This window comes from Nanorana parkeri, unplaced genomic scaffold, assembly GCF_000935625.1.
Source record: "Nanorana parkeri isolate BGI_ZX_2015 unplaced genomic scaffold, ASM93562v1 scaffold1081, whole genome shotgun sequence".
NCBI classification, from domain to species: domain Eukaryota; kingdom Metazoa; phylum Chordata; class Amphibia; order Anura; family Dicroglossidae; genus Nanorana; species Nanorana parkeri.
In genome coordinates this window covers 84,431-97,612 of record NW_017307349.1, presented here as the reverse complement: position 1 = coordinate 97,612, position 13,182 = coordinate 84,431, and the positions used below count along the sequence as shown (strand labels likewise).

Here is a 13,182-nt window from a genome sequence, read left to right as displayed (position 1 = left end):
CAAGTGGACAGACAGCAATCAAGACTTGACAAAATGGTGTAAGCCTTTCACATGCAATCAAAAAATTCAATTGCTTTTACCTACAATTTAATCACGTAGCAAGCCAACATACTTGGTGGCCCTTGGAATTTCTTTTCTATAAGTTAGGAAAGAAAAAAACGACACAAAATGTCTTTAGAACTCTGTTTAGAAATTCACAAGAGACATTTGCTGCAACCAGCCAGACTAAGTACCAGCTATGAGACCAATTTGGTGCTCGCTGTTGTATCAAAAAGGGGAAATAATCAATCTGCTCAGAGGAAATTCTCTTTTTCTCTCCTAATAAAGTTCAAGCACAATAAAACCCTAGTACAGGTTCCCGCATGAGGAAGAAATAACTGCCTCCTTGTGGCCAAACAAAACATTTCAACACTTTAGTTACTACAAATCTAATGGCTGTTCTACCAACTCAAATTTTTAATTCAACGTCCCTTTAATTCTTGGGGCTGCCTAACTGAAACAACCTACAAATCAATTGTTACGGTCACAAAGGAGTTCGTGAATTATAAAAGGAAAAAATATATATATTTATAGGTCAATTTGGAATTCAAATATGGAAAAGAATGACTTTGCTCCTTAATGACCTGGACGTGTAAATCTACACTCTAAATGTTGTGTATTCTTGCACCTTTTTTTAAGACCCTTTATCATGCTGTAAAGGGTTAAAAAAGTGTGCGGATTGCAAACTCCTGGAGAACATGACTTGAAGTGTGCATGTGCAAAATCTAACTTGAAGGTGCTGGGAGCCCACCACAAGTATTCCCAGCAAGTGATCCCTGGTACTTGACAGCGATCACCTGACCAAATGCTGCTGCAAATACCCAGCTTGTAAAGGGCCAGAGTAAGAAAACAAAAGTGCTTAAATCCTTTGGAATTTAGTCATTCAAATGAAAAAGGCCCAAAGTACCCTAGGTCATAAACAGGTAAACATTCACTAGCTACTTAAAAAGGTCACATTTACCAAAAAACTTTCCATTAGTAACATTGAAAAACTCTGCTTGACGCCACGTGTAGACTGCCAGGGGTTGACCCATTTAAAAAGAGGAGACAACAGCTGCAATGTGCAAAAGATGGCAAGCTGCTTACACCAGAGCTAGCTTGTAAGGCCCCAGTCACATGGGGACTTACATTTCGTTTGGGGATTCCTACGGCAACACCCTATGGATTCTTGCGGTAGAAATCCCAGGGGTCCCCCTTCAGATGAGGCAGCTGTGCTCATTCAAGTTAATCACAGGGTGACAGCAGCCGCACCTGTCAGCTGCAGTCTGCATGTAATCATACATGGTAAGATTACCTGCTGTTTGGAACAGATCATTTGTACAGGGACAATCATCTATCTCAAACCGCAGGTAACCCTACCATGTACGCTTACATGCAAACTGCCTCTGACAGATGCGGCTGCTGTCACCATCATTACCATGAACAGGCACTCCAGCTGCATCTCAACGGCAACAGCTTGAATTCCTGCCACAAGGATCCCAGAAAGTACTAAATGCTCCGTGTGAATGCAGCCTAAGAGACAAAAACACATCCAGGCAGAGTGTCTTCAGCCGATCCACTATTTTAAGTATTTAACAGATCCCCCATGTTACTGGTTATAGTGGAAATCTTTTCCTATACTGCTGCCTGAAAACCTTTTTGTCTAGACATTGCATGTATTATTTCCCCACTCTTGCAATAGCAAAAGCCAAATTGCACAGTTTATCCTGAACAATAGAATCTGCTTATTGCTTATTATTATCATAGTGTTTCATAGGATCAGCAATATTAACAGGCATCATCCTGTACTATCACATATAAAGCAGACGTGTTTAGTTGTCTGCTGGGGCCAGCTCGCCTTTTGAAGCATGGTAGGACTTGGAACATGAAGTGACGTGCCGGTGGAAACTGTCTCTCCACATAAACCTTTTGCCACAAATATTACACTCGTAAGGCTTAATTCCTGTGTGGATTTTCATGTGGCCAACCAGATGATGCTTCATTTTGAACTTCTTTCCGCAGACCCCGCACCCGTAAGGTCGTAAGCCCAGATGCATACTCATGTGTCTATCCCTCTGGCTTTTGTGTGTAAAGCTTTTTCCGCACTGGCAAGGGTAGAGTTTATACACCACAGCGGTGAAACCCGAGGATGAGCTTTCTTCTTTAATACCAGCAGGAACATCCATACCTTCCCCGAACACAGCAGAGGCATTATTTGCTCCATGGCCCTCAAGGTGTTCTTCCCTCTCCCCTGAAAACTCTTCCATTGAAGCACCGTAGAAGTCAACATGATCGTCATAACGGGTGTTGTCCCTGTGTCCTTCGGACTCTATGGATTTTTTGTTGCAGAAATCAAAACTGTCCACAACTCCTGAAGACTGGATTGGAGGCTCTGTTGGCCCTGGATTTACTGACTCTGAGACATGGTCCTCAAAAGGAGGGTGAACTTCAACACCTTCACAATCCTGCTCAAATCTTTCAGGCTTGATATGGATCCATCTTTTGTGAGACATGATACTGGGCTTTGTATACAAAGGGCGGGAGTAGTGATAATCTGCACTGTCACTGGCCCCTTCCTCTCCATCTTGGCTTGTCATCTCTGTACTTAGTTGGTCATGTTCAGTGGAAGAGTTACTGGGCAGATACTCGTGTTCAGTAAGTTGCGAGGACATCTCATCATCTTTTGGGCTTTCCTCCTCATTGTCAACATCTCGTATCTCTACAGCCTTTCTGTAATCGGCTTGACTACTTGAACCCAGCTCAAAATTTTCACTTAGGCCATTATAGTTGCTACTGCTGGGAGACTGGCGGTCATTGCTGAGGACGGATTTTTGACACAAAAGAGTTGGATTGCTTTCTAGAAGTTCCGTACACTTGTCAACAACGTGCCACATCTGAAGAAAGCTTGCCGCCGTAAGGTAACTTACAATCTCATGAGCTGGCAGAGCCAATCTTCCGGTGTAGGTAGACAAGAGGATGTTCTCAAACACTCTCGGGTTCATGACGTCTGGAAGGACGACTCTACGGCTGTTTTTTAGCAAAACCTGGTCACAGAAGTATGGCGAGCTGGCGGCCAGGACAGCCTTGTGTGCCCGGAATAGGTGGCCTTGTACCACGATGGAGATGTCACATAATTGTCCCAGTTGGCGCTGCTGGTTCAACTTATGGAGAATTGTGCTTGAGAAGTCTGGAAATTCCACACGAAAAGAGCTCAGTCCAGGTTCCATCTCATCAAATGTGTTTCTGAAAAGAGAAAACCCACAGAGCCGTCATATTATATCCCGACCTGACATAGTAGCTGTGAATATTTGAAAGCTGAAAATAAATACCTCTCTGTTAGATATTTGTAATAATTTCATTAAGTGTCTTAAGGTGATTGTGTAAAATTAAGTTGATGAAATGTCCAGTAGAATAAAAATAAGTGTGACTTTATTTGATCACAGTCATCAAAAGTCATGAAAAGGTACAAATACCAACAAAAATATATGCAGAAAACAGTGCAAAACACAAGTAGTACAGAGATGAAAATGTGTTTGTGAAGTTTATGTGTAATGAGGGCAGTAAGTGTGTCTGCTGTATGTGTATAACTGTGTGTGTTTCCTCCGTAATTCAAAGCATTGCTATATATATGTATTCTGTGTAAAAATAGTCTATGTGATGTATAACTATCCATTACTTACCTAGGCATGTCTTTGGCATACATTTTAACATATTGAGGTACAAAATACATTACATATGAATTCTTTAAAGATATCATAAACTTTAGCCATACATTATCTGACATGTTGTTCAGGCTACACATAGTATTTAATAACAAAGCCTGAGAGAATGATATATCTGTTCCGCCATGATTCTAACTTAAAACAGTAGTATAGTATTACAGGTAGGCATTACCAAAATCATAGACTCTGTAAAGTCTGCTTGTGTACACTCCCAAACTGAACAAATATAAATATAGAAAATCAATCAAGGCTTAGGTACTTCTCATTCATACATAATCCCTATATGAATAATAACCTATAAACATCATTAGTAGTATTAGTAATGCTTCTAATATTCTACCCCATTTTATGACTCCTCATTCTGCTATCACCTTCCTGCCCCACTCATGCCCTCAAAGTTTACTAGTTACCATGGGTGATCTGTGCAGGTCTTTCAAACCCATCATTTTTTGGGGTGTGTGGATTCCTGTGTCTCACCCACTGCTATTTCCCTGCCCCACCAGAGTGTCTCTGCAGTTCTCACACAATTAACATATTGCAAGGTTGTGCTGGGAGATGACTAGAAAAATGTGTGACAAAAAAACAGCACACATGGAAGTGTTGGACTGAGATGATTCTAGCAGCACTCGTAACTCTCCTGAAACAGTGAAGTTTAAATCACCAGAGGAGCCATAAGTGAGTATGAAGCTTGCCTTAACTAAAACACAAACGTGAGACATGGTGACAGCATCTCTATAAGCTATGATGACGAGAGAAATCAATAAATGCTGTAAATGTAGAGTCATAGAAGGAAGAAAAATAATAAAAGTATAATAGCACATTTTAGTCTTACCTGTCCCAAGTCCTTTTCTGGGAGTACATCACAGGACACAGGTCCCTCAATTCCATATCTATGATCCATTCTGGTTATTGCTTGCTACAAAACTGAAGGTATGCTGGGAATGGGAGGGGTATACAGGGCTGTCATTACAGCTTTGGTTTGCCAGTGTCCAATATCCTGAAGGCAGCTGCATAACTCATTGGTTCCAGAATTGCAATCCTGTGTCTTAATCGTACATAACAAAACACTGGATGGATGAACACAGGAAATGAACAGGCCCAAGGAGAAAAAAAAAAGGAAAACATACAAGGCCCAAAAACAAAGAACCTTAAGAATAAAGTTGGCATCCACTGAGGCCTGGATGTCACCTGGTAAAACCTAACAAAATGTATCAAAAGGTGGCAGCCTTGGAGATCTAATAAATCGAAGCCTGGTGCTAAAAAGGCCAAGAAGAATTAACACTTCTAGTAGAGTGCACCTTAACCAGGCATCATGCCAATAGGGTCACAGTCCTTAATGAAGAGTTGCCGAATTAAATTAGTGATAGTGGAACAGGAAGCCAGCTGACCCTTGTGGGGGGGTCTTCATGAATGACAAACAGAACTCAAAAAAGGGCTGTTGCTAAAACGTAAACTAAAAACAGCATTTACCACACCCAAACAATCGAGAGAAATCTCCATAGGATGCTTCGGGGACATAAAGACGGTAAGACAATGTCCTGGTTAGGACAGAAGGAAGGAACCACCTTGGGAAGGAAAGAGGTCTCAATTAAACCAATTAAGGACTAATTAAGGACAATTAAACCCTCGCGGTTTTTTTTGCATACATCTACTGCTAGCAAGCAGCAGATATATGCAAATAAATGTTATATGTAAAAAAAAAAAGTTAACAAAAAAGGTTAAAACTTACTTGTGTCTCCGCCGCTCGCTCCTGTCCAAAGATCGGAAGATTCTCGGGCGGGCACATGCGCAGTAGAGATCTTCGGCCAGGAAAAGAGGAGAGACACAGAGTAAGTCAATGTAGGCAGCCTGCACCCACACAGACTCCGTGGGACAGGAAGGGACTGCAGTCTGTGGTGGAATAGACACCAGCACTGGAGGGACTTCTGAAAACTACTGGAAAGAAGAAGATGATCAGACGAAGAGGCATAATTTAAGGTAAGTCCTTTGAAGCATCAAGTGGGGGGTTACTTTAATGTCACTTTTAGACAACCTTGTCTTTGTGTAACACCAAAAAAGTTCCTTACAGGTCAAAGCCATCAACAAATAAACTCGCTTTGCAGAATTGTTGGCGATGAGAAAGGCAACCCTGCAAGTAAGGTAGACAGAGAATAATCCCTACTAATTTAAGGGACGGGCCTATTAAAAGCTGACAATTCCAGGTGTAGTTCTTATGGAGTCCCTGGAGGGAGAACAGCAGGAACAATGTGAGCGACACCCTGTACGAAGGCCTTTACTGCAGAGCAAGAAACAAGCAGCCTCTGAAACAGAACCTTGATGGTACTCAAGGCCAAACACAGATTCAGATAAAACCTGAAAAAAAAAAAAAAAGACAGGATTCATCCTACAGAGTTCTTTCTAGCCCCTTGCTTCGCACCAAGTAAAGTATGTCTTCAAAGTGTGATGAGTAGACTTTGCAAGAAGTTGATCTCCTAGCTTACAGGAGCATAGGGATGATGGAAACCAATACGCCCTTGTCCTCAGCACCTGGGGTTTAAAAGCTATTAAAGCCTGAAACCAAGACACAGGGTGGTAGACCAGCCTCTGAGGTCTGAACGATCAAGGAAGGCCCACAAGAGTCTGCCAGGGGCTTCACAATGTCTAAGTACCACAGCTCCCTGGGTCATACCAGTGCAATGAGGATCACAGGAGTGCCCTCTATCTTGACCATGCGGAGATGGCAAGGAAAGGGCTTCAGAGAGGGAAAGGCATAGATCAGGTTTAACTTATCCCACAGAGTCACCAAAGCATCTAAATCAAACGCCAGAAGATACTGTTGTGGAAATTTTACTAGGATGTGTTTTTTAGTGTATTGTAATATTTTGTCTTGATGTCTCTGTGTCTAGGTTTAAATAGGCACTGGGGTTGAACCATTGGAGTAGATATCTTATGCATGGCGGAGCAGTGTCTTCTTAGCGAATGTGTGGACGCCAAGCTAGGGCCCCTGCGCGGTGCGCGGATTTATTGGTTTGGCGTGTATACAACTTGCTTTGAGGACATAGTATTATTTAATATATATATCTGCCTATATGAAAGGAACGTGCGTTTGTTGTCTCTAGTGCGCCTAATCCACCGCTGGAGATAATATAACGTTGTCCCTGTAAATAAGCACGCATGAGAATCATAGTAACTTTATTGGGCATTGCTCACTGAGCAATGCTGGATAAAGCTCACTCCGGTGGTATTAGATTGTTGTATTAATGTGTTTTGTTGACTGGCTATGTATTGAGGAAGTGGTTAACATCACTTCCTGGTTTGCTGGTTTTTGAAATCGTTTGCTGGTTGTTGACATCACGTCCTGTTTGAAATAACTTCCTGGTTTGCTGTGTGAGACCACTTCCTGTCTGACATCACTTCCTGTCGGGCAGATATAAAACAATAAACAAAGGCCTGTGATGGGTCTCTTAGCATGGATCTTGAAGCAAGTAACACCTTTCTCCTGTGTCCTAACTCTACATGACTCAAAAGAGGTACTGCCAGTCCTCGCACAAAAGAGCGTAATACAACTGTGCTTTTAAGCACGGGGGGAAATTCTTTGTTTGACATACTTTGGCGCACTCTAGCGCAGTATGGATTTGTGCGTTGAACCAAGCGAATTTCCATAACAATCCATGGTCCTAGTGACAAATCTGTCCAGTGTGTTGTTTAACCTGAAATCCAAAAGGTCCACATCCGGAGCATCCCACCTACGACAGAGCCCTAAAAAAAACTGTCAGATAAAAAGACCATTCCCTAGCGTCTGAATGTTGATGTCTGATGGAGTCTGCTTGTCAATTTTATACAGTCTGCTTCTCTTTGAGCTATGTGACTTCTGGTTCCTCCCTAATGGATGATATAAACTATGGCATTGCGGTTGTTCGACTCCACCCTGGTTGAGCTTTCAGCGAAGAGGTCCAGCATTAAAAGAACAACCTATGTACCCTGATCTCCAGAAAACTGATTGGGAGCAGAGTTTACTCCGATACTCACCAGGAAGAGAGTTTCCTTTGGATACTGTCTCAGTCCTCCTATACCGGAGATCCACCATGCTAGGGCAACCGTGGCCTTGCTGGAGAGGCGTATGGATTGTTCCAGAGACTGAGCCTGTTTATCTCAAGCTTCCTGAATGGATAAGTTGCAATGGCGTAAATCTGTGCATATGAGACAGCCTCAAAGGAGGACAGCCATTAGGTCCAGAACTTTCATGCATGCATGAAATGGATGGGTGACTCCTGGACCTTAGGGTCCGAATGTGGGAGCAGCGAGACTAAAGTTTTTCCAAGGGAGGAAGACAATGGGCCGTATCCAAAGTTAGTCCCAGATACTCCATGCGAGGACTTCGATCCAGAGCCGAGATAAAACCAGAGATTTAGGATTGATCTGAAGTTCTGCAGACTTTGCACCATCCAATGGACGTTGGCTGATAGAGCTAGTGCTGGCTGTTCCCTCAGCTTAAAGACATCCAGATATGCTACGATGGGAATACCCTGAGAGAGGAGCAGAGCCAGAAAAGGGGTCAACACCTTGTTGAAGACCCACGGATCAAGAGACAGGCTAAAAGGAAAGGCAACAAATTGGTAATCTTGCAAGCCCACCACAAAACTCAGGAAGTGTAGATGTGCCGGGTAGACGGGAATCTGCAGGTAGGCTACAATGAGGTTTATGGAGGCTGGATAATCTTCCAGATGAAGGCAAGCAATCACTGACCGGGCAGATTCCATACAGAATTTTCGCACCTGAAGGAATCTGTTGAGAATATTTACATCCAGATTGGAGCGAATGCCTTCCTCTGCTTTGGGGATAGTGAACAGTTTGAAATAAAAACCCTTGAACCTTACGGTCTCAGGACAGGGAAAATTACCCCCTTGAGAGAGGAGTTGCTCTACAAAAGAGAGAAGGTCCATCCAAACTCACTGTCCACGAGACTTCCTTGATATAGGTATGTAAAGATTTACCAACTAGGTGTTCCCCAGGAAAAGGCATCCGCTCAATAAGCTTCTTGAATGGAAGTTCCACAGATCAGCACTTAAAGCCTATCTCCAAAAAAAACTACCTTTGCAATGAAGCTACCTCCACACTGCAAGGGGTAACTGCTTGATTTTGTAGAGTCTCTGTGCGAAGTCTCTCTACCCAGCCTTTGACAAAAAACAAGTAGTTGACCCTTGCAGCGCATGGGTGGCCCCACTGCAAAGTGTAGATTTTTTTTTTTTTATATCAGGATCTTGTTAAGGCAGGAAGTTGCTGGGTCTACAACAGGAACAGTCAACTCTTCAAAGACCCCTCCTCAATAGGATATTGCTGACCAAAATGTTTGGGAGGAATGAACATCTTTTCTGTTGTCGCCGTATAATACAGGCGGTGAAACGAGAGTACAGGGAAGGGTTCTGTGGGTTAGGACATTTTTATGGATATCAGGCTAGTGACCTTTGGTAAGGTTAATACAGGTTGCTTTAAATTTAGAATCAATGTGAACAAACATCACCGGTATAAAAGTTAGAGAAGCTGTGTAGTTTCACTGACCTACTGCACAGGCATGAAGGTGATGCCGCTTTCTGGTCGCTGGAGTCCAGCCTATTTCACATTTTGTAGCACGTCCTCCTCTTCCAGGAGAGATATCTGCTGCAACACACACAAATAATAATTGACTGAAAATGCTTAAATAATGAACCTCCATTAATATAAAGATTGGTGTAATAGAAGGGTATGTACATAGACACAGAACCCAGGAACATTTGAGGATTGAGGATCCCTTGCAGGATCCTCAATGCCAAGGCTGGAGTCAACAAGCACCAAAGTATAGGGTAGGAGGGAGGAAGTTAGGAGGAGCAGGGAGCAAGGTAGTGGCTTGTCTTGCTGTGCCTGTGTGTTTGTGGAGAGACAGCTTACTAGCACACACAAGGGTGGCTCCATAGGATCCTGCAAGGGAAAGGAGCCACCCTAAAACAAGATATCAGGACCAGTGCTCAGGGGACCAGCTGATTTTGCAGGAAACTAAAACTTTTAAACATCAAGAAGCAGACTCCATTGTAAGTGATTTTAACAGCCTTCGAAATATATAAAAGACAGTTTGACTTTAATATTACTTTAAAGATGAACCCTGGGCACAATAACATTCATATAAAGCCTAACTATGGGCAAATAAAAAACCCACCTTTACAGGGGGGCTATTTCCACACTGCATGGGATAAGTGCTCGTCTATGCTTAAAGCTGGCCACAGACCTTACAACCATCGCAAGACTTTTGTCTTGCGGTGGTTGTAAGGTAATTAAAAAAACGTACAATCTGCCTATCTTGGACAGGCAGATCGTACTTGCGATAACCGAAATCCCGCCCCGCTGAGGGGCGGGCTTCCGATGACCGCAATGCTGAACGGGCAGTGTGAGCTTGCCCATGCGGCATTTATCTTACGAACATGCCACACACCCGCCGACAATCGTACGATTCTCGACGGGTTTTCGAACATGTTCCTAAGATAAAAGTTGTGCGACCGTACAGTAGAAACGGTCGCACGCCTTCCACACACCTTGCGATAATCGTACGATCGCGGGATTTCCCGCGATTATCGTACGATTATCGCAAGGTGTGTGGGCACCTTAAGGGACTGGAGTAAAGCACTTTTACTTGGAATGTAAAAAATATAGTATACCCATATGATGAACATGTGTTGTTTACTGCTATGTATAATTTATAGAGTGGTGTGACATACTGGTGTACATACTATAGAGAGAGGGAAAATGGCTGTATATGATTTATAATAGGGAGTGACAGGTGCATATAATGTACAGGGAGGAGGTGACCTATGTATATAACATACATACATACATACAAACGTGCAGCATGTATATGATTTATACAGCAGTGTTGCAGCTGTATATAATTTATAGAGGCATCTAACAGGTTTCTATAATACACAGAGAGGGAAGATGACTGCATATGATTAATAGAGGGATGCGACGAGTATATATGATATACAGGAAAGGAAGACAGCTGTACATGATTTATAGAGGGTGTGACAAGTGTATATTGTGTACAGGGAGGGCTGACCAGTATATATAATATACATCTAGGTCAGATTTCTGTATGCAATTTTTAGAGGGTTGTGACAGGGTTCTATAATATACAGAGAGGGAAGATGGCTGTTAATAATCTTTAGATCGGTGTATAGAATATACAAAGAGGAAAATTGGCTGTATATGATTTATATAGGGGGTGTAACATGTGTATATACAATGATATGTGATGACTGTAAAAAAAATTACAAACAGGGAAAAGGCTGTATAGGATTTATAGAGCAGTGTGGCAGATGTATACAATATGCAGGGAGGGGTAGCAGGTATATATAATGTACAGGTAGGGGTGACGGGTATAATGTACAGGTAGGGTTATGGGGGTAGGGGTGATGGGGGTAGGGATGTATGTATGTATGTGTGTGTATATACAGTAATACCTTGGTTTACAAGTAACTTGGTTTGAGAGCGTTTTGCAAGACAAGCAAACATTTCTGAAAAATGTTGCCTTGATATACAAGCAATGTCTTGCAATAAGAGCAAAATTTTGTAGAAAAGCGCCACCCAAATAAGGCTGTAGCAGTGCGAGCGATGAGTCTGTTTAACGACAATGCAATGTCACATTGGATAGATTCCTTGTTAAGGTTTCACAAAATGAAAAAGATTCAGTTGAGCCAAGAGATAGCAGTGATTCCGTTAGTGAAAGTCGTCCTACACAATAATCCTCCTCTCTCTCGTCCCCCTCACACCAGCCACAAAGGTACCGGTAATTGGTTTATTTGTCTTTATATTTTGTATTATATTATAGTACAGTACAGTATTGTAATCATTTTTATATGAATATTTTTGGGTTGTGGAACGAATCATCTGAATTTCCATTATTTCCAATGGGGAAATTTGCTTTGATACACAAGCGCTTTGGATTACAAGCATGCTTCCGGAACGAATTATGCTTGTAAACCAAGGTATTACTATACTATATATATAATACAGGTAAGGGTGACGGGTGTATATAATATACAAGAAGAGGTGACGGGTGTATATAGTTACATAGTATTTGAGGTTAAATAAAGACATAAGTCCATCAAGTCCAACCTATTGCGTGTATGCATTTATGAGCTGGTGTGTGCATGTATGTGTGTCCATGTGTTATTTTCTCTTAGCAGTACCTGTACCCCTTTATGTTACGGTCTCCCAGGAACTTGTCTCGGAGTTTCTTGAATGATTCAACACTCTTAGCTGAAATCACTTCCTGTGGCAGCGAGTTCCAGACCTTAACCGCTCTAACTGTGAAGAACCCCCTTCGCCCTGTGTGTTGAAATTGTTTTTCCACCAATTTTAGGTTGTGCCCTCTGGTCTTTGTTACAGAGCTGACCGTAAACAGTTTGTTACTAAGGTTGCTGTCACCCTTGAATAGTTTATACAGGAAAATCATGTGCCCCCTTAATCTCCTAACCTCCAACGAGTACATATTTAATTTTAACAACCTTGTTTCATAGTTCAGATCCTCGAACCCCTTAATGAGTTTGGTTGCCCTCCTCTGGACTTTTTCCAGCTCAAGGACATCCTTTCTGAGTATCGGCGACCAAAACTGGACCGCATACTCCAGATGTGGCCGAACCAGTGATCTGTAAAGTGGCAAAATTATAGACTTATCCCTGCAATATATTCCCTTCTTAATGCAAGACAGGACACTCCTTGCTTTGTTTACAGCAGTCTGGCACTGCAAGCGGTTCTTCAATCTGCGGTCTATAATGACCCCCAAATCCTTCTCCGTTTCCGACTTCCCTAGTGGCACACCCATAAGTGCATAGTCCATTTGCCTATTTTTAACTCCAAGGTGCATTACCGTACATTTATCAACATTGAACATCATCTGCCATACTGTTGCCCACTCCCCGATTTTCTTCAGGTCCTCCTGTAGTGTTATAATGTCTAAATCTGTGTCTACTAACCTCCCAATTATCGTATCATCAGCAAACACTGATATAACTTCTCACTCCCTCCCCTATATCATTAATAAATAGGTTAAAAAGCATGGGACCCAGCACCGAACCCTGGGGCACGCCACTCATGACCTCAGCCCAGTCTGAGAAGGTGCCATTAACTGATACTCTTTGCGCACGTTCTTGTAGCCAGTTTTCTATCCACGTGCACACTAATTCATCTATGCCCATAGCCCTTAGCTTGTATAACAAGCGTTTATGTGGCACTGCATCAAATGCTTTGGCAAATATATAAATTGGGTGTATAAATTGTACATGAAGAGGTGACGGGTGTATATAATGTACATGAAGAGGTGACGGGTGTATATATAATGTACAGGAAGGGGAGACGGGTGTATATAATGTACAGGAAGGGGAGACGGGTGTATATAATATACAGGAAGTGGTGAAGGGTGTACATTATATATATA

The 13,182-nt window shown here is 42.3% G+C and overlaps 1 protein-coding gene across 1 annotated transcript in view; it reads right to left on the bottom strand.

Moving 5' to 3' along the window:
* Window positions 1-1,777: 1,777 nt before the first annotated feature.
* ZBTB43 (zinc finger and BTB domain containing 43) overlaps window positions 1,778-13,182 on the bottom strand; it is a 12,104-nt gene continuing 699 nt past the window's right edge. Inside the window, exons 2-3 of the mRNA XM_018567670.1 lie at window positions 9,279-9,374; window positions 1,778-3,261 (exon numbers count right to left, since the gene is read on the bottom strand). Of these exons, the coding sequence (XP_018423172.1) occupies window positions 1,851-3,245 (1,395 nt within the window). The 5' untranslated portion in view covers window positions 3,246-3,261; window positions 9,279-9,374 and the 3' untranslated portion in view covers window positions 1,778-1,850. The remainder of the gene's footprint in view (window positions 3,262-9,278; window positions 9,375-13,182) is intronic.